The sequence below is a fragment of the Neurospora hispaniola genome (genome assembly GCF_033458365.1).
Source record: "Neurospora hispaniola strain FGSC 10403 chromosome Unknown B0T23scaffold_12, whole genome shotgun sequence".
Classification (NCBI taxonomy): Eukaryota; Fungi; Ascomycota; class Sordariomycetes; order Sordariales; family Sordariaceae; genus Neurospora; species Neurospora hispaniola.
In genome coordinates this window covers 242,556-261,330 of record NW_026944417.1, presented here as the reverse complement: position 1 = coordinate 261,330, position 18,775 = coordinate 242,556, and the positions used below count along the sequence as shown (strand labels likewise).

General features: G+C 51.7%; 6 protein-coding genes across 6 annotated transcripts; 4 read left to right on the top strand and 2 right to left on the bottom strand.

Moving 5' to 3' along the window:
- Nucleotides 1-338: 338 nt before the first annotated feature.
- Nucleotides 339-783, top strand: B0T23DRAFT_433267 (GTP cyclohydrolase 1 type 2/Nif3; the record flags this gene model as incomplete). Its single annotated transcript, XM_062840430.1, has 2 exons — nucleotides 339-617; nucleotides 700-783. The coding sequence occupies 2 exons, from the start codon at nucleotides 339-341 to the stop codon at nucleotides 781-783; spliced, it is 363 nt and encodes a 120-aa protein (XP_062687991.1).
- On the top strand, nucleotides 725-3,001 carry B0T23DRAFT_53174 (heterokaryon incompatibility protein-domain-containing protein). Its single transcript, XM_062841411.1, has one exon. It carries the CDS (start codon nucleotides 1,161-1,163, stop codon nucleotides 2,982-2,984), a length of 1,824 nt encoding a protein of 607 aa, XP_062687990.1. The 5' UTR covers nucleotides 725-1,160; the 3' UTR covers nucleotides 2,985-3,001.
- A 2,197-nt stretch (nucleotides 3,002-5,198) lies between these two features.
- On the top strand, nucleotides 5,199-7,517 carry B0T23DRAFT_436902 (uncharacterized protein; the record flags this gene model as incomplete). Its single annotated transcript, XM_062840591.1, has 1 exon — nucleotides 5,199-7,517. The coding sequence occupies one exon, from the start codon at nucleotides 5,199-5,201 to the stop codon at nucleotides 7,515-7,517; it is 2,319 nt and encodes a 772-aa protein (XP_062687989.1).
- A 1,228-nt stretch (nucleotides 7,518-8,745) lies between these two features.
- On the bottom strand, nucleotides 8,746-10,392 carry B0T23DRAFT_53033 (S-adenosyl-L-methionine-dependent methyltransferase). Its single transcript, XM_062841410.1, has 4 exons — nucleotides 10,049-10,392; nucleotides 9,791-9,978; nucleotides 9,590-9,700; nucleotides 8,746-9,501 (listed from the first exon to the last, which is right to left on the bottom strand). Exons 1-4 carry the CDS (start codon nucleotides 10,178-10,180, stop codon nucleotides 8,835-8,837), a joined length of 1,098 nt encoding a protein of 365 aa, XP_062687988.1. The 5' UTR covers nucleotides 10,181-10,392; the 3' UTR covers nucleotides 8,746-8,834.
- A 1,501-nt stretch (nucleotides 10,393-11,893) lies between these two features.
- Nucleotides 11,894-13,233, bottom strand: B0T23DRAFT_408722 (S-adenosyl-L-methionine-dependent methyltransferase; the record flags this gene model as incomplete). Its single annotated transcript, XM_062839327.1, has 4 exons — nucleotides 11,894-12,039; nucleotides 12,120-12,637; nucleotides 12,707-12,999; nucleotides 13,069-13,233. The coding sequence occupies 4 exons, from the start codon at nucleotides 13,231-13,233 to the stop codon at nucleotides 11,894-11,896; spliced, it is 1,122 nt and encodes a 373-aa protein (XP_062687987.1).
- Nucleotides 13,234-14,474: 1,241 nt separating this feature from the next.
- Nucleotides 14,475-16,958, top strand: B0T23DRAFT_416251 (Metallo-hydrolase/oxidoreductase; the record flags this gene model as incomplete). The annotated part of the gene is made up of 2 exons (XM_062839624.1): nucleotides 14,475-15,465; nucleotides 15,894-16,958. The coding sequence occupies 2 exons, from the start codon at nucleotides 14,475-14,477 to the stop codon at nucleotides 16,577-16,579; spliced, it is 1,677 nt and encodes a 558-aa protein (XP_062687986.1). The 3' UTR covers nucleotides 16,580-16,958.
- Between the last annotated feature and the right edge of the window lie 1,817 nt (nucleotides 16,959-18,775).

Genomic DNA, 18,775 nt, shown 5'->3' with positions numbered 1-18,775 from the left:
GTGTTTGAGAAGAAAGACATCCGTCCATGAGCCCAAAGAACGCTGCCGAGCGAGAGTTGCAAAATCCGCTTGGCAAACGAGGGGACCTCTTTGTCTGCACTGTTTGTGCCTGACGGCCCGTGCCGATTGCTAAAGCTGTGGGCCCCCTCCTGACACCTGCCAATAACCCCACTTGAACAAGGACATGCTGGTCTGGGCATCGCGCTACCAAACAGCTCGGCGCTGTAAACTGAACATTAAGATTTTCAGTGCAGCTCTTCGTTGAACATTTGACATCTCGCCGCCGTCAAATCACACCGGACCTCCATGGACTGCTCGTACATCACACATCGCTGAATATGGGCGCCCTTGTCTCTCGTGCTTCTCGTCCCGCAAGATACACCCTCGTCTTCCACGCCGAGCCGCAGTTTGTGGACACGGTTAAGCAAGCCGTCTTCGCTGCTGGCGCCGGCCGCTATCCCAACTACAGCGAATGCTGCTGGACTGCCACCGGCACCGGCCAATTCCGGCCCGTCGGCGCCGCCAACCCTCACGCCGGCGCGGTCGGCGTCCTGGAAAAGATTGAAGAGCTCAGAGTCGAGATGTTGTGTGATAGCGAGGAGACGGCCAGGAAAGCTGTCGAGGCTCTCAAAAGGCAAGTTCCATTAATTTAGCCAGTGGGAGGCACTAACAATAACCGCTATCATGGTCACATGCCAGTGGTCATCAGCTAACAGCAACCCTGACAGAGCACACCCCTACGAGGAGCCATCGTATGCCGTCTACAAGTTGGAGGATTTCTGATCTTCCTTGTCATTGTCCACAAGGAAGTGATACCGTGTACGATCGGTCCGATAATCATAGTTGCCTGTTCTCTGTTTGCAGGCGATGACAATGTCGAATCCTGGGTGAACTCAATGCCAACCCCATCCCAGCCAGGCTGAGCAGGACACTGCCACGATGCCAAAACGAGATTGGCGCATCACCGAGCTGACACTCCGTCCCTCCCATCGTCCCCAGACTGTCCCAATGGATCAAATTGCAACTCAATCCTCGACTAGACCACATCGAAACTACGCCTTCGACAGGTCGACTCGGTTGCCGGAAACGCCAAACTAGCTGCCGCCTCAAAAACCAGGCCATGAGACACCCCGAGGTATTCAGAGCTCTCTCTCCCAACAATGCGTCTCATCAATGCCCATACCCTTGAGATCGAGTACTTTACAGGCACAAGCATCCCGAAATATGCCATTCTATCGCACACATGGGTTGCAAAGGAGGCAACTTTCCAGAAATGGACCAACATATGGACCCGATTGACCCACAAACATCGCCCCGGCTTCCACAAAATTCTCGCAACTTGCAGGCAGGCTCGCCGGGATGGTCTCGACTATGTGTGGGTGGACACGGTGTGTATCGACAAGTCCAGTTCGGCCGAGCTATCAGAAGCCATCAATTCCATGTACACTTGGTACGAGAAGGCCACGATATGCTACGTCTACCTCTCCGATGTTGCTGCGTCTGGTACAAAGGCCAATGACGATACCTTCGATTCGCTTCGCAAAAGCAGGTGGTTTACCCGCGGCTGGACCCTGCAAGAGCTCATCGCCCCCGAACATGTCCAGTTCTTCACAAAGGACTGGGAGGTTCTGGGCGCCAAGAAGGCCCTCGCTGTTCTCATCTCTACCATTACCGGCATTGACGCCGCATGTCTGAAGAAGGAGAATCGGTTGCGCGACTACAGCATTGCCCAGCGCATGACCTGGGCCGCCAAGCGAGAGACAACCCGCGTGGAAGATCTGGCTTACTGCCTGCTTGGCATCTTCGGCATCAACATGCCCTTGCTGTACGGGGAAGGACCAAAGGCCTTTATGCGACTTCAGGAAGAGATCATCAAGGTGTCCGATGACCATAGTATTCTCGCCTTTGAAACCAACCTCTCCGACAACACCCTCTTTGCCCACCATCCCTCCGCCTTCGTCAAAGGAGGCTGCATCCATCCCAACTATGGCCGCCATCTCACACTACCCTTCTCCATGACGAACGCTGGCCTAGCCATGACCACCCCGCTTATACAAACCCTTTCTCCTTACTGGGTCCTCGCCGTCTTCAATTGTGTTGAAGTTGACACCGAGAACAACATGCAGCGCTCTCAAATCTGCTTGCCCCTCTTCGGAAAAGACAACCAATTCATGCGCGCCCGTATACCCATCAGCCTGATTAGCCGCAAGATCGATGCCTCATATACACTGAACCCCACCGAGAATCTGGGCGCGGCAGCAGGTGTCCTCGATCTAACCCCTCGCTCCGAAACGAGCTACTACATCTCCTACTTTGGACGTGTCTATTCTGCCTATGGCCGCGAGATCGATGTAGCCTTGAAGGGGTTTCAAGTCTATCCCCAGCCCGATCATGGGTTCATGATCACTTTTCCCCGGGGCATGGCTGGGTACCGACTGCATACCGCATTGCCGAGGCAGGACCTCCGCGACGACATAAGCTTCTTCATCCCTACCTCCCGATACGTCCGCTCCTCCGACTCTCCCCAAAGAGAAGAAGACATGCAAATATCCAGCGGGCTAGTTGTGTTCAAGAACGACAGCCTCTCCGACGACGATCCATCCAAATGCGTCGGTATATACCTCGCTTTCGTAGCTACAACCAGCAGCATAGCCAGCGACACGACCACAAGCACCACGACCCTAAATACTACAACAAGTACTGGGGGAACTCAAGATCTAGGATGGGCATGCAAAGTTTCCCCGACCCGGGAGTTCTACAACCACCGAACGAATGCCAAACAGGTGCTGGCCATGGCAAACGAGGAGGCCTTGTTGGGTAATTGTCCGCGTTATCATCGCTGTGAGAACACAATCGTGTCGGCGCGGACGAGGTTCCAGACTCCCAAGGGGGAGCCGTGCAAGGATACAGTCATGGTGGAAATTGTGTTTGATGCGGAGGAGTTGGTGAGGGAGAGGGATGCTGAGGAGAGAGATTTTGAGTAGTGGTTGACAAGGCTGGCCACACCGTTGATTTCATTCACCTATTTAGCGAAGCCCGGAGATAACGATTGCCGATGTGCACTGCCTCGGTTTGGACAAAATGTGTGGTGACACGAGCGATACCTGACATGTTTCTGGCTGATAGACCAACTCGGTGCTGTATAATCCGTATTTTCGACCTCTCAGACGTCCTTTTCACAGTCAATTGACAGCCCTTGTCAATTACTCCCGCAGCAACTTGTTGGCATGGCGTCGTGCCCAGCCACTGGGACTCTGAGAGCCGCATCACGCACACAAGCATTGGTGGATTTGCCGCAGCTGTACGACCGCTCCTTCCACTAAATGCACATTTATACAACTGCAGGAATGAGTCTACGCCTGGGATTTCTTCGATAGGCTGCAAGTCGCCCGCATTGGAAGCTTACTAGTTGCTCTCCATTGTCCGTCGAAAATATTGACTGAGAAGCCATATTTCTCTGTAATCTTCAAGTAACCAGGCTCCAATTGTCCAATCCGGAGCGCCGGCTTTATACCTTGCGGCTTGAAACGACCGGCAGATCAGATGTGAATGCCCAGATTTGGCTTCGGAACTTTGAGAGAATCCCGTGGAAGCATGTCCTCCAGCCAGGCACACGCAATGAGACCCATCATCTGATTTGATATGATTAACTGTTTTCTCGGACTTTCCAGGGTTCAAATGAAGTTATTTAGGGCTGGGAGTTGGGGAGAGAAAGCCTAGTTCTATGCGCACCACTCCTGTATGTAACCTACACGCACTTGGAATCTCACCAGGTCCTCAGAACACTCGATGATAATAGATCAATTTTCGGTCCATCTTTTGTGAGGAACTTAGTCACAGATGAACAGGCGATGAACTAAATTCCAAGCCCTGTATCGTTCTCAGATAAGTAACTTGAGGTCTACTGAGGAGCAGTGTCCTTTATGCGTTACAAAGACAGAACGCTGCGTTATCATGAACTAGCCGCGAAAGATAGCCCAACGGTTCTGAGTTTGGGGGCAAGACACAAGTGAAAGACCGAGTGTGTATAAAATCTAAAGAAGTCGCCAATTGTTTAGGGGAATTTGTTACCCGTTTCTTTCACATTCATCATGATGGGTGCGTGACTACGTGTACCTGCCTCTCCTTAAAGAAAAGTGGTGGTACGCTCAGGGTTGCGCCTTGGGAAGAAAACGTTGGCAACTTGTGGATCACTTTACAACACAGACGTAAACCATTCACTGGTAAATCGAAACTAAAGTGCCAGATACGTTAACGTTCTCGCCTTGCTAGGTACCTATTTTGTCAGTATTTACCCCATATGGGGTTCCCTCGACTCTCGTTGAGAGGAATGGCCACCGGGATCCAGTGACCACAAACAACAGGCTCTAGGCGGCGTGCTTGCAGATTATTACGAGGCATGGCACAATTTTGAAACGGCCTTTCCTGAACCAAAAGCGGTATCATGGACTGTTGATATTCGGGCAATTTTCACAACCTGGAGTACTCGATAGGCCTGATTAAAGATCAAATAACGAGATAACAGACCCATTATTGCTCACGCTTCAGCTAGTCGTCTTTCCTCTGCTGAAAGAAAGACCGCGGTATCGTATATGGTGGTCTCAAACTTACAAGCAAAACAATAGCATCACCACAGGCGAAAGCGGTGGCAAGTGCCAAGACAGGACGCATTGTGATGTTGAGAAATCGACATCAGATGAAAAGCCCTTGACGGTACCATTTGTCCTGTTTTCGTCGATTCGTCCCATCGCATAATAGCAATGAATCGGAAATCCTTATTCAGGTTCCAGTTGTGGTCACCGGGCAACAGTTGGTACCCACTCCCTTCAGTTCCACTCAACACAGAGTACAGACGAACTATTCAAGATCAGAAAAGGTGGAACAGAAAGGTTGACAATAGGATACTTCTATTGTTCATAATTTCAATGCGAACGCGGATCCACCTTGTCAATCGCATAAGATCTTTCCATTTTGAATCTTTGACTCGTCTCGAAGGCTCAACTTTACAACTTCTTCAACAAATTGCAGACTGCAACAAACTTCAACTTTCATCACAACATCACCAACCACGTTGACATTTGTACATTAACAAAGAGTCAACCTTTCACCCAACAAGTAAGTCGCTTATCTTTCACGAAATCAAGAACTCAATTCTAATCAGTACCAGACTCAAATCGACATCCAACCAAAACTTCACCATGAGCGACAACGACCGTGTGATCGGCAATCCCGTCCAAAAGGCGATGGACGCGGTTGTGGAAGCCTGGGAGTCGGCACTCAACAAGATTCGAGAGTGCAAGCAGGAATACCAAGCCCAGTTGGAGGAGCTTGCCGGTCTGGGAGGCATGCCCACGCCGGCTCAGGCTCTCGGCGTTTTGACGAGCTTCTACGAGAGGGTTAAGGGCCTCCGGAACACGCTCAACCAGCCTGCGCCGCTCGAAGCTCTTTCTCAAGTCGAGGTTGCCCCAGCCAATGCAGCTTGGATGGCTGCCGTCCAAGCTGCCGTCACGCCCGCACCCAGAAAGAGACTGAGGGAGCTTGTCTTGCCCGAAACCCAAGTCGCCGCTCCCTCCATTCCTGTCAACACCGAGGGCTCTGAGCAGCAGGCAACTACAGCCGAGCTCAAGGCCGAGTCTACCCCTGCTTCCGGTGGCTCGCAGGGCGAGGATGTCAACAACAGGAAGGATCAGGGCAAAGACAAGGCCATTTACACTGCCACCGCAACCCCGACCAAATTGAGCGGCAACAGCAAGTCCGGCTCGGGGTCCATCGTCTCCAAGAAGGACATCAAGGGAAAGGGCAGAGCCAAGTCCAACTCTCCTTCACCTGAGCCTTTCTCTGCCAAAACCCTTCAGAGAATCACCAACACAGTCAGGAAGACCAACAGGCTTCCCCTTATCAAGCCTGTGTCCATGCTCAAATTTGCCCGTGGTACTGCTGCTGCTGCTGCTTCATCAGCCCCTGGTCCCAGCCGCCCTGAGCAGCGCGCCGTCACGCCCGAGCCTGAGCCAGAGTCGGACTCTGAGTCGGAGTCTGTGTACTTGTCCGTGTTGCAGTTTCAGGGCAGCTCCTCCTCCCCTCCTGATGCTTCTTCCACTCCTGGTCCGTCTTCGACTTCCGCTGTTGTCGCTGTTGCAAGTGTTTCCGGGGGTCCTACCTCGAACGACACGGAGGAGCAGCCCATTGTCGGAACCGACGAGGCAGCAAGCAATGTCGAAGTTGTCGACTTCGACCCTACCACTACCGCGACTAGAGTCAGCAGCAGCGCCAGCGCAAGTGAATCAGAATCCAACAGCGTCACGTCCAACGAGATCCAGGAGACGCATGACATTGCGTACATTGAGGAGACAGGAGAAAACAACGTCAAGGAGGCAAAGGGCAAGAACAAGGCCAACGACACTCCCACCAAGACGACCACCACTGCCAGCGGATCTGGAAGGATTTCCTCCAAGAGAGATCTGAAGGGAAAGGGCAAAGCCATTGCCAGATCTCCCTCTCCTGTTGCTTTTTCCGTGACAAGCAACAGTTACAAAGTCACGAAGACCAGAAAGGACAACAAGGAGAACAAGCCATTCTCCAGGCGTAGTCCACCTGCCACAGGTTCAACCGAGCCTGCATTGAACAGCAAGCCCAACAACATCAACAACAACAACATCCAAGAGGAGGTCGTGGTCAAACTGGACAAAGACAAGGGAAAGGCAATTGACACTCCAACTCACTTCCCTACTCCAACTACCACAGAGGATGTCAACAACAAAGACGAAGTCATGGTCACCACCACTACCGCTGCTTCTATCACAGCGGAAGGCAGCAACAACAACAAACCTAGCGCCAGCACATCCACCTCCGGCCCGGGAACCATCCCCAACAAAAAAGACCTAAAGGGCAAAGGCAAAGCAACCACCACTTCTCCTTCCCGGTCTCCCTCTAGACCACCCTCCCCGGGCCCTTCAAATTCCGCACCCAAACCCAAACCCACCACCAACAGCACCGACAAGGCCAAGATCACCAAGGTAACCAAGCAACCTGCCATTGCCCGCCAGCGCCAAACAATCAAGCGCTCCCTAGCCAAAAAGGGTCACCACTGGGCCTTCAAACTCGAATCCCACTTTGCTCGATCAGCCGAGGACGTCGCCATCAACCAAGACAAGTATTTCATTCTCTGCTGTCCAGCGCCCAATTGCCCGTCGCCCAACTTTGGTGGTAAACATCCTTTTAGAGAGGGAAGGGCGGTCGCGCACTTTGCTGTTGGTGCTTCTGGTGGTGGTGCCGCTGCTGCTGGAAATGACACTAGAAATACTTGTTTGATGGAAATTGATGGTGAAGAAGAGAAAGACGAAGATGGAGACGTGCAAATGACGGAAGCAGAAATCTTTGAGCGTTTTGGAGCCGAAATCGTGCAGGAGCAAAAGCGGTGGCCTGTCGATGATAAGTGGGCTTTGAAGAATAATCGCGAGTTGTGTATGAAGATTGGGGAGGAAGGGGAGGAGAGGGAAGGGATGTTGGGGGAGTTGTGAAATGGATGTATTGTGAAGGATGTTGGAGAGTTTCGGCGGTTGTGTGAAGATGGAGTGCTGAGGTCTCAAGAGAGAGAAAGAGGTGTATACCTAGGAATCGTGTTCAATTTACCTGCGTGCAAGATGGATGGTTTAAGACAGGGTGTTTGGTTCGGAGTTCGGAAGAGACTTATTGATTGCTGATTTGGTATGATTAAGAGGGATACAAAGGAGATGTACTCACTTGCTTGTCATACATGAGATAGAGTGAATGGTTATATCGCTCTGGGTGGGATATAGGCGCCAGTTGCGCTGACACTGGTGGGACTATAGGACAGGCCATGATTCAAAGTTCAAGATACATACATGACAACGATGCAAAGAAAAGTGCAAAAAGTGCTTATTGTCGAGACTTGTCGTAGCCGTTCTATAGCCCCCACATTTCACGCAAAAGTGGAAAGAGACCTAGAGAATCCACGCTCTTCCACGAAGGAAAAACTGTGAGATATCGAGCACACCAGTCTTGGTTTTGCCTTCCTTTGCAACCGGCGGTACATCCCTTACCTCACCTCACCTTGTGCGCTTGCCGCACGACAGTTTCGTTGTCGTTTTCCTCAGTCCTGAATGCCCTCCATTCAAGCAATCTTTCCCTTTTCATTCTTTTGTCACAAGCAAGTGTAAGCCGGGATGTGAATCTCAGTTTTCCACTCGCTTGATACTCATTCGTTAGTATGGTAATCGATGCTCGTCCATAAGTTCCATCACGACACTCGTCATCGTCACCATCGTCATCATCATTCTTATCATACTTCGCCCATTGCCATCGTAATTCTCTAGCCGAGTCTGAACCTTCTCACCTTGGCTTGAAACCGATGTCGATAATCCACTACACCGTCTCCAAGCACCAAAGCTTTGAGATGAGTCAAACAAAACAAACAAAACAGTCGAAGCAATCACGATGCCACCCCCTCGCTACATACCACTTTCCTGACAACTCGTTCCCCCGTCATAGCTCTCGTACAACTTGGCCTCAAGGTGCCACACCAAACACGGACGGCATCGCAAGTTTCATTTCGTGTCCTGGAACGCCTCATTCGTCTGCACATCCGTCACAACATCGTCAAATCGGAAACCAGAAACTTCTTTATATTCCCACATAAGCAGTACTCTCAACAACTCACTCGTCCGCTCTTTCATGCCCAACCGAGGTCACACTCGCCGCCTGCCATGCCGACAAGGCATCGCACACTCCGGGGGCCGCCTTGCCTGCCCTGCGTCTGCCGTACACGCGGTGGTTCCCCCCTCTCATCCAAAACTTCCTCGCGAGCACAACCACTCTTACTCTGGCTTCCGGCCCCATGCGATACGCGCCATGACGTAGCCATGGATGTTAGGATCATTCCACTCCTTCTTACAATGGGCGCAGAAGGCTTTGGTCTCTTCTGGCTTCCAGCCTAGCAGACTGTGGCAGACATAATTGAGATATCCTTCAAGATCCATATCAAGCGTCATCTTCCACCAAAGTCCGCGTTCTGCAGCGTCCTTATCCGGGTGCCAAACGCCAATCGGGACCATCATATCCTTGAAGTCGATATCAACAAAGCCAGCCGCTTCCATCCCCTTCCTCTGCAAATCTTCTTCATAGATATCAAACGTTCTTCCGAATTTCTTACCGCCCTGAGCCCAAATATTGCCCCATTGGTCTAGGGCGGTGCCTGGCTTTATAGACCCATCGTCGCTTACGAAATGACAGGAACAAACGAAGCTCTCGACATAGCCGCCTGGCTTGCAAGTCCGATAAGCCTGGCGGAAAAGGGCGTACCAGTCTTCAACAACACCAATCAACATGCGTATATTGATAAAATCAAAGGTATTGTCGGTCCAGGTCCATTCTTGGTTGCAATCCTCAAGTTCGAACTGGACGTTGGGAGGTACCCACGAAGGCTGGATGGGGGTGATGTCTGTACCAATAACCTCCGTGTGAGGGAATTCGTCGGCAAAATCGCTGGATGGAAGACATATGGTGTTAGTGAAGAATTACCGGAGATCAATAGGGGACCCAGCATTCCAGCAACGGTTGCGGGGAAACTTACATTGCCCACAGGCCGGTGCCCGTTCCAATATCCACTACCTTCTGAACCTTCTTCGTGTCAAGAGGGGACAGGAAAAGCTTTCCGCCGTAGCACACTGTGAAGCAATGGTGGCTTTTTCAGGCCGTCAGTCTCTGCGCTATGATTGTAACTCATATATCCTCGCCAAACTCGGGATTCGGGATCATGAGCGCCCGCACATACGCAATATCCATGGACTCGAGGTGACGCTGGTCGTTGGGCTCCCAGCCCTCAGCATTACCGATATCGCCGTGGTAAGTTCTGCCATGGTGGGTACGGTATTGGAAGATGGTGCTGCTCAAGGAAGCGGTGCTGGAGAGAACCGATCCAATTGTAGAAGCACTATCATCGTCTGCATGTTCCTCGGGGAGCTGCGAAAAGATGGAAGACTTGGTTAGCTGAGTTCTCAGTGACAGGAAAGCTCGACATGGTTCAACTTACCGGTTGATCAGCCCAATGCGATGCAGGAAGAATACCAGCCGCAGCTGCTGCCTCGGCGCTAAGCAATGGCGCGGGGGCAGTGGCCGGTGTTGGAGATGCTGCCTTGGGACTCTGGCTGCTGCTAGGATCCATGAGTGCGGCTTTGAGGACAAGAAAGGCAAGCGCGGATAAAGATGTTGAGGGAAACGAATCGGCGGAACTTGGAGCAAAGACGATGGTTCAAGTTGTCGTGTGGGCATTGGGGCGCTTTAAAGACCCAGGTGAGGAGGAGCATCGTGTTGGAACAACGCTGCACACAGTCTTGTTTGTCCGATTCACTGTGGAGTGCGCAAGAGTACGCTGTGATGCACCGTGATAGACCAATGGATACTCGCCGGTTGCACTTTGCAGGACCGAATTCACAAATAGCTCCTCCTCGCTATGCCGCTTTTATCTTCCCCAAATCCCGTCTCTGGAGAGTCGTAACATCGCCGGATTTAGTGTTTTGTCCCAATCACCAAGAACCTTCGAGGCCAGTCCTTTCACTGATTGACGACCATAACTTGTGAACGATAAGGATGCCCGTGTCGTTCAATGTTGCCAAATATTTGACTACACTTGAGACTGCGAGCCCCCAGTCGGGCACGGTAACCGTGAGTGACGGGCAGTCCAATGAGAATCCACCCTGCTTGACGCCTGCAGCAACTCGGGTTTGCTACCCCTACAACACTAGTGTAGAACTACAGACGGAGAAGACTGCAGTTGCATCCGGATTCAGCGGTGCCCCAGCTCGGACCTGTGAGGATATAGGATGAGACACGTCGCATCCAGCTTCATCCTCCACAATCGTCTTGACCAGTTCGGATTGTGTTGCCGGCATCCTCTTGACTGAATAATGGGCCGGTAGCGTGTTCAGTCTGGGCCAGCCGACGAGGGAAGTCGAGCCATTACCCCGCAGTCACAGAGAAGACCCCGACTCCCCCGACTGATAAACCAGGGTCGAGACTGATAAAGCTCCCAGGATTGTCTGGATTGGTCGGAGACGTGTTTGCAGCTCGGAAAAGCGCCAAATCAAGTCGGGTATGGACTGGCCGAGTGGTGTCATTTGGAGCTCGCGGGCTTGTCCAGTTTCGAAAAGACCGATAACCCTAACCCGATGGTCTCGGGTGGCGATGGTTGGAAGGTCAGTCCTAGGTATTAGCAAGCAGGAGTTAGCAAACCAACCAAAAGGGCGGACGGTGATAGGGTTAAGCTCTAAACTCAAAGCATAAGTTTGTGTGTCTTACCGGGCGCTCAGGAGGAATTTGTCCAAAGATGGGGCTCTTGTGTTTGAACTGGTCAGTGCTCGTCTAGTGTGAAGAGGAGCCGGTGTTGATCAGGAACGACAAACTGAGCTGATGGGCGAGTGAGGCGATGGCGAGAACCACTCTCCGTGAAACCAAGAAGGACAAAGTGAACCAAGGAGTGATAGATTATAGGTCGGAGAGGAGAGGAGGAAAGGAGATACTCCAAAGGAGACTGCAATGAATCCCTCTAGTACTTGCAATAGCGATGGGTGATGACTGACCACCACACGAGGGGACGATGTGGACTGTTATGGTGGGGAGGGCGGGGTACGGAACGGCCCGAACTTGGCCTGCCCTACCAACCTCCCGCCCGTCTCGGCCTCGACCTCCGCAGGTAGAGCCATCCGATAAACAGTCAAACACTTCTAAGCAAAAAGGGAAAAAGAAAGAAACACTGCGTTCTCCTGTGTATTCCAGGCATATGTGTCCCAAGTTCTTTGATTCACCTTGGTAAAGGAGATCGGAGTAAGACATGCACCCAGAGGATGGACCTATCTTCTTACAGCATTTCCTTTTCTCCCTACGGCTTCCGACCATAGACCACACGCATCACAAAATAGCCGTGAATGTTAGGATCAGCCAACTCTTTCTTAAAATGGGCACAATATGCCAGAGTCTCCTCTGTAGTCCAACCCAACAAAGCGTTACAGAGGTAGTTGAGGTATCCTGTAAGTACGGATTAGTACAAGCAATCCATCGGAAAATTGCAAGGGGCCAACAGAGGGCGACAAGGCAATGGAACTTACCCTCGATGTCTGATTCCACTGCCATCTTCCACCAAAGGCCAATTTCGGCCAACTTTTTGTCCTCTGGCCAGGCGCCCAAGGGAATCTTGAGATCCTTGACTGTAATATCAACAAACCCCGCTTCCTCCATGGCCTTCTTCTGAAGATCATCCTCCAATACTTTAAAGGTTCTTCCCAATTTTTTACCGCCCTCCCAAAATATACCATGCCACTGCTCCAAGGCGCTCCCCTTCTTAACTGACCCATCATCACTACGAACATAGGCACTAGTAGTCAGACTCTCAACATATCCACCGGGCCTAGCACAGCGGAAAGTATTGCGGAAGAGACTAAACCAATCGGACACAACGCCATTTAACAAACGAAGATGAATGAAATCGAAGGAGTCATCGTTCCAAGTCCATTCTCGGTTGCAATCATCCAATTCGAACTTGACGTTGGGAGGAACCCAAGAAGGCTGGATAGGAGACACGTCGGTTCCGATCACTTCGGCGTTGGGGAAATCATCGGCAAAGTCACTGCATCCCAGCAATAAATGGATTAGTCAAAATGTGCACGGCGGGTAATGAGACGGTAACATGACTTACATTGCCCAAAGACCGGTACCTGTGCCAACGTCAAGCACCTTGTGGATCTTGTTCTTCTCGAGCGGCGAGAGGAAAAGTTTGTCCCCGAGGGAAAGCATGAAAGTGTGGTGCAAGATGTCCATAGAATCAACGTGACGTTGGTCGTTAGGCTCCCATGATTCCGCATTACCAATCTCGCCATGGTAGGTTCTCCCGTGGACGGTCCGGTACTCGAAAATACTCGAAGTGAGGGAGGCTGTGGTGGAGGCAATGGATCCAATAGTCGAGGCACCGTCGTCGTCTACTTGCTCAATCTAGACAGAAGAAAATCAAATCAGTTGATACTCAGCGAGTGACGTGGCAGGCGAAGACGTAGAGATTACCGGCTGCTCTGTCCAGTGGGCGCCTGGTAGGATACCAGCTTCCCTTATTTCCTCGGCACTGAGCGCCACAATCGCGGGTGGTGCCGGGTTCGATTCAGGAGAAGCTGCTTTACTCCCGTGACTCTCGGGGTCCTTGGGGCTCTTGGGACCTTGGGAGCTCGACATTTTGGCGACTGCGCGTGGGGAACTGAAATAAAAAAAAAATAAAAAAAACGCAAGAGTTAGACTGTGGCCCTGACAAGCGATGAGTCTGCCGATGGGTGAGCTTTTAACTACTGACAGAATGTGGGAGGGGTATCGCACGGCGAGGACAAAACCGTACAACTTCCCGACAAAGTCCACTGTGAAGAATGCAGAGAAATCCTCGGGGATGAAACCGAGTCGGGCACGGTAACCGCTCATTGAGTGGACATCGCCAATGGGAGCCCACGGTGTCCGGCGCCGGCATGGAGTATAGGGTCCGTTCCCCTGTAGCAGCGCATGCTACGGTGACATGTCCATTTGGTAGTGCTTCTCTGGCGGGATTCTTTCGGCGGGGTTCGTTTTAACTGGCTTAGCTGGGCACATCTGAGAATGATGCTGGCCGCGTACACGGTGTCGAACAGAGCAATTGCGACGTTACCCCGCAGTGGCCGAGGTGTAGACTGTTGGGTGACATTTTACCCTTGTAAGGAAATGCGACGGGTCAACTTGAGCGTGGACTTGCGGTATGCGTTCGGAAGCGTGCCGGCATTGCGAGCGAGCAGAATCCTAACCCGGCAAACCCGGCCATGTGTTGTCATGGACATGGCAAGCTGACCACTGCATCGGGAGATCTCAAGCCCGGGAATATTGGTCCTGTCTGTCTCCGTTAGCAGTGGTCATCTGAATAGGGGAGATAAACTGACAAACACCAGAAGCTCATGAACCCACCAACAGACCCCGCGGCATTGTGGGTGTAAGGCCGGGTGTAGTTGAATGTTGGCCCCGTGCATCAGTCCTCCGACAACATTTCAAACCCCAAGCGCGATAGAGACTGGCCAGAGAATGCCATCAGAAATGAGGGCCTGACGAGTGTTTCTGAGGACGCCCACAGATTTGAAAAAGGCATCCTGTCAGTTCGTTGGTGTTGTGGTGTAAAGGGGGACGTGATCGGCAGGAACAACATGCTGGTGGCAGATGGAGAAAGAACGAAAGCGCCTCCACGGGTTGACGCGGGCCGGTAGAGGCATCGCGGGGTGCCTGCCCCGACCCCATCAATTACATCATACATCCATGCACGCTTTTGGAGAGAAACAGCGAACGGCGCGACAGAACTGGAAGTACGTAACAACAAAGGAAGAAACCGAAGTCAAGAAGGTAAGTACGGTCAGGATCAACAGAAATTTCTTTACCGCTGATATCACGTTCGTCGCACACTAAACACCATGATGGAGACCCAACTGGTCCACCGTCTCGAGCTCGACCCCAGCAAGCGGATCCCTCTCCTCAAAGCCCAGCTAGAACACCATCACTACCACGAGCCCGAACCCGTCCTCCCCGTCGCCAACGTCAAGACCCACCCGACCAAGGCCTCGACTGGTCCAGAAAACGGGAGCATCTACTTCATCGGTAACGCTACCACCGTGATTGAATGGCACGGCATCCGCATCCTCACTGACCCGAACTTCCTGCACGCCGGCGACCACGTCCACCTGGGCCCGGGTGTCACCGCAGAACGTCTCAAGAACCCAGCCGTCGACATCGACGCCTTGCCCCCGCTCGACTGCATCCTCTTGTCCCATTACCACGAAGACCACTTTGACAAGTTGGTGGAGGATAGCCTGAACCGGGACTTTCCCATCATCTCCACTCCGCACGCGAAGCAGGCATTGGCGGGCAAGGAGGATCCCTTCAAGGCCGTTTACGACTTGGACTTTTTCCAGTCCATTCTCCTTCCTGTGGTTAACTACAAGGGCGACACGGGAGGGAAGAAGCCAGTGATCAAGGTGACGGGCATGCCGGGGAAGCATGTGCCTCCAGGTCCACTGGCAGCTGTAAACGAATTGCTGGGAGCTGTCCCACCGACCAATGGCTGGTTGATCGAGATGAATTACTCCGCTAATGGATCAGAGGATGGAGGCGAGACGGGGTATCGCATCTACATTTCGGGCGACACGCTGTTTGTGGACGAGCTGAAGGAGATTCCGCAGCGGTTGAAGGACGAGAAGATTGATCTAATGCTGGTTCACTTGGGTGGTACTACGATTCCGGGACCAAAGTTGCCGCTGCTTATGGTGACTATGGATGGGGAGCAGGGAGTTAAGATGATGCAGCTGATGGATCCAGACGTGACGATACCAGTGCATTTTGATGATTACAATGTGTTCTTGTCGGGTTTGGATGACTTTAAGGAGGCAGTTACACAGGCGGGCCTCGGTGAAAAGGTCGTGTACCTGGACAGAGGTGATCAGTATCGCTTCAATGTGAATGGAATCTGATATTGTGGGTGTCTATCTGGGCCTCTAGGCCACATCCTTTCTTTTACAGCCCGCCAATCAATCATCGATTGAGGTATCCATGTAGTTTCCTCTGTGTTGAATATTCTCAAAACATGAAGCTGTTGGAGGTTGGTCAGGTGGCCAGCTTTACGTTGAATCAACCACAAGCAAAGAAGCCCCACAGCTCGTCCATTTTCCCTGCTTCCTCCCCGCGAATCAGTGGGCATGATTGGACAATGCAGCGACTGGTGATGTCATGACCACAACGTCAATTTGAGTACCTCTTTGGCCATCCGACTTCAGCTTGCCCCAAACACGTAAACAAAACACAGCTTTTCTGCCCCCTAGATTCAAAATCTTTTCCAGCTCCCACCCTTCAATCGATTGAGTCGTGCAAAAGACCACAACTCCAAAACACCACAGAAAATCCTCTTAAACAACCGATAACAATGAACCGCTTCGCCTCCCGCACCCTTTTCCGGGCCTTCGCAACGCCCCGCGCTACTCTCCCCGCCGGCGGCGTTGCACCCCTCCACACCTCCCGCCATCTCCGATCCACCACCGGCTACGGCAACACCACGACCTCGGGTCAATCCACGGGCACCTCCTCTCCAAAATCCCCCGAGGACGCCTCTGCCCAATCAGGCGGTTCCCGCTCCAAGGAAGCCGTCGAGACGGGCTCCTCGCCCACCGGGGGGCAGATCCCCAACGCCTCCGAAGGCCAGGAGAAGTCCAACACCTCAAGCTCAACCTCAACCTCCGAGTCCGACAAGTTCGCCATGCCGGACGGTCTAGCGAACGGCGACGCCCGCGGCCGCACCGGTGGCGGCGAGCCCCTCTCGAGCTCCCATCCAAGCGCGCCGGCCCAGCCCAAGATCAGCAACGCTAGCGTGCCTGGGAATAAGCCCAAGCTTACCGAGGAACAGCAGGCCGAGGTGGACGCACATAATAGGGACTTTGAGAAAAAGCATGGGAAGGCGGAGAGGGCCGCGGATGATAAGGTAAACCCCAAGTTTTGGGGCGGTGGTGGGAGGCGGTTGGAGGAGGACTAAGTGCGGAGTGGACTTTGTGCATGGAACGGAGTTCCGTATGGAGTCAAGCCATGGCATGGAACGGAGTCTTGGGAGTCTGTGGTGGGGGATAACTGTAGAGAGCGTCAAAAATCGATGGTTGTGTGTTGAGAGTCTGGATCCTTGGCTAGATCATCCGCACTCTGGTTCAAGAATACCTCGTCTTTCCTTGCGGTGCTACTGTACCTACCTATTGACAGGAACATTAATTTTGTTTCATTTTTTCAATGTACTACTTAATGGGTAAACCTCCGCACACCCATCTCAAAACCTACAGACACCCAAGAACCAGGAAACGTAGGCCCGTACAGCTAATGACACCTGACATTGTAAATCCCGTTTTTATCAGCTACATTTCGGGTTTCAAAGGCACGCGAAAATTATAACAAAGGACTTGAGGAGCAACTTAATCAATGTTTTATACTCTTTGCCACACAGCCACTTACACCCAATTTACACAACACACACGCAGCCACACCAATATCATAAACTATATGTCGTACTTTAATCCTGTCAATACTGTAACGGTGTTATTAGATTAGCGCCATCATGTCTACTTAACCTTACTTACCCGCTAAAGGACAAGATTTGTAGAGGATTTGCTACGCGGATCCACCTCAATGCAGTACAAATCACAATTTTTACAACCAACAAAATATATGTCACCCAACAGCTGACATAGGGGCTTTTTGGGTGTGTGTCGGTTTCAAGGTGGGTGTGCGGAGGTTTGCCCTACTTAATGGCGGTTCAACGGATGATCTGAATCATGCGGGAGGCGGAAGGCGGATTAGGAGTTAAACTTTCAAGATGTGAATATTACGCCGTCCACTTCCGAAAGAAATTCGAATGTCCCACCGGATGGATATCTCACCTGCGCAGCCTGGGAGCTCAATATTCTTGAGACCCAATCGCTACTATCTCTTGGTCTTCCAGACATGAACCCGGCAAACAACCTCTTAAGGCAATCGTGAAACGCTGTATAAGCACTGAGGTAAGAAAGAGCAAATCAAGAACTCGCACTCACCCATTATCTACATGCATGCTCCTATCCAAGGCCCATATTTTCAACAAGGATATCCACCACTCAAGTACTATACTCCGACATTCCCGTCTTCTCTTCCATCACGTTACCGTCCACATGATATCATGATGGGGAGTCAGCCATCTCTTGTAGAGTCTACTTGCCGACACGCACCAAAAACCTACAGGAACGCACTTTTTGAATTTGGTAACTATCATATAAATCATCTCGTTTTAGCCGTAAAAATCATGATTTTCAATGCACATCTTAAAGTAGGTTAACCCAGTAAATCCCTAGTCAATGCCCTATAAATCTTGTTCTTCGGTGGGCAAGCCAATGAGAGTTGTAGGAGGGGGGAATTCGTTTTCTTTGTAGAGAAGGGTGGTGGTGGTGATGGAGTCTGGACGGGGTGTTATTGAAGCAAGGTTGCCGACGGATTTGGTGAAGTTGATGCCGGGGGTGGGGAGGGGGGAGAGGAGCGAGGTACCGATGGCGGTAGATTCACCGAGGGATTGGGCGGTCATGTATCGGGTGGTGATTTGTTTGAGCAAGGAGCTGGTACACTGTGAGCTGGTGATTGAGGTAGAGGCGGAAGCTAAAGCGGATGACAGAAGATGATAGCTGGATGGATGCTAGGGTTTCCAGGAGGCATGTTGGAAAAAGACGGTTAGACCATGGCTGTGGCTACTGGTACTGGACGAAGAGGACGAGGTAAGGATAATTTGTCGATTGAGAATAAATAGATAGTGTTGATGGATGCTATAATAGATAGCGAGTTACGCATATCGGTCCCCTCTTAGTTGGACAGGGAAAATGCATCCGATGACCTGAGAGATGGTCCGGTTTTAATCTGTTCAAGTTTATATTATCCCGTGTGTTTTATTCAAGACTTGCAGGATCCCTTGAGGGCAATTCAATGATACCGTTGTTGGATCTGTTTAACCTCGAGTTATGCGGAGCGTACCCGAGCCGAAGCTCGATGCGCCGTACGCCGTTTTATTAAGCGCCGTGACCAAGCCGTGAGTTGAGTGTTGGCCTGACCAGGTATCATGGATATGCCGTGTAGTTGACCTCGGGACAGATAACATGGAAAAGTTCGAGGGGGTTGCTAAAAACAGGATCCGGGACTTGTTAGCTTTGTTCATTGTGGGCGTGAC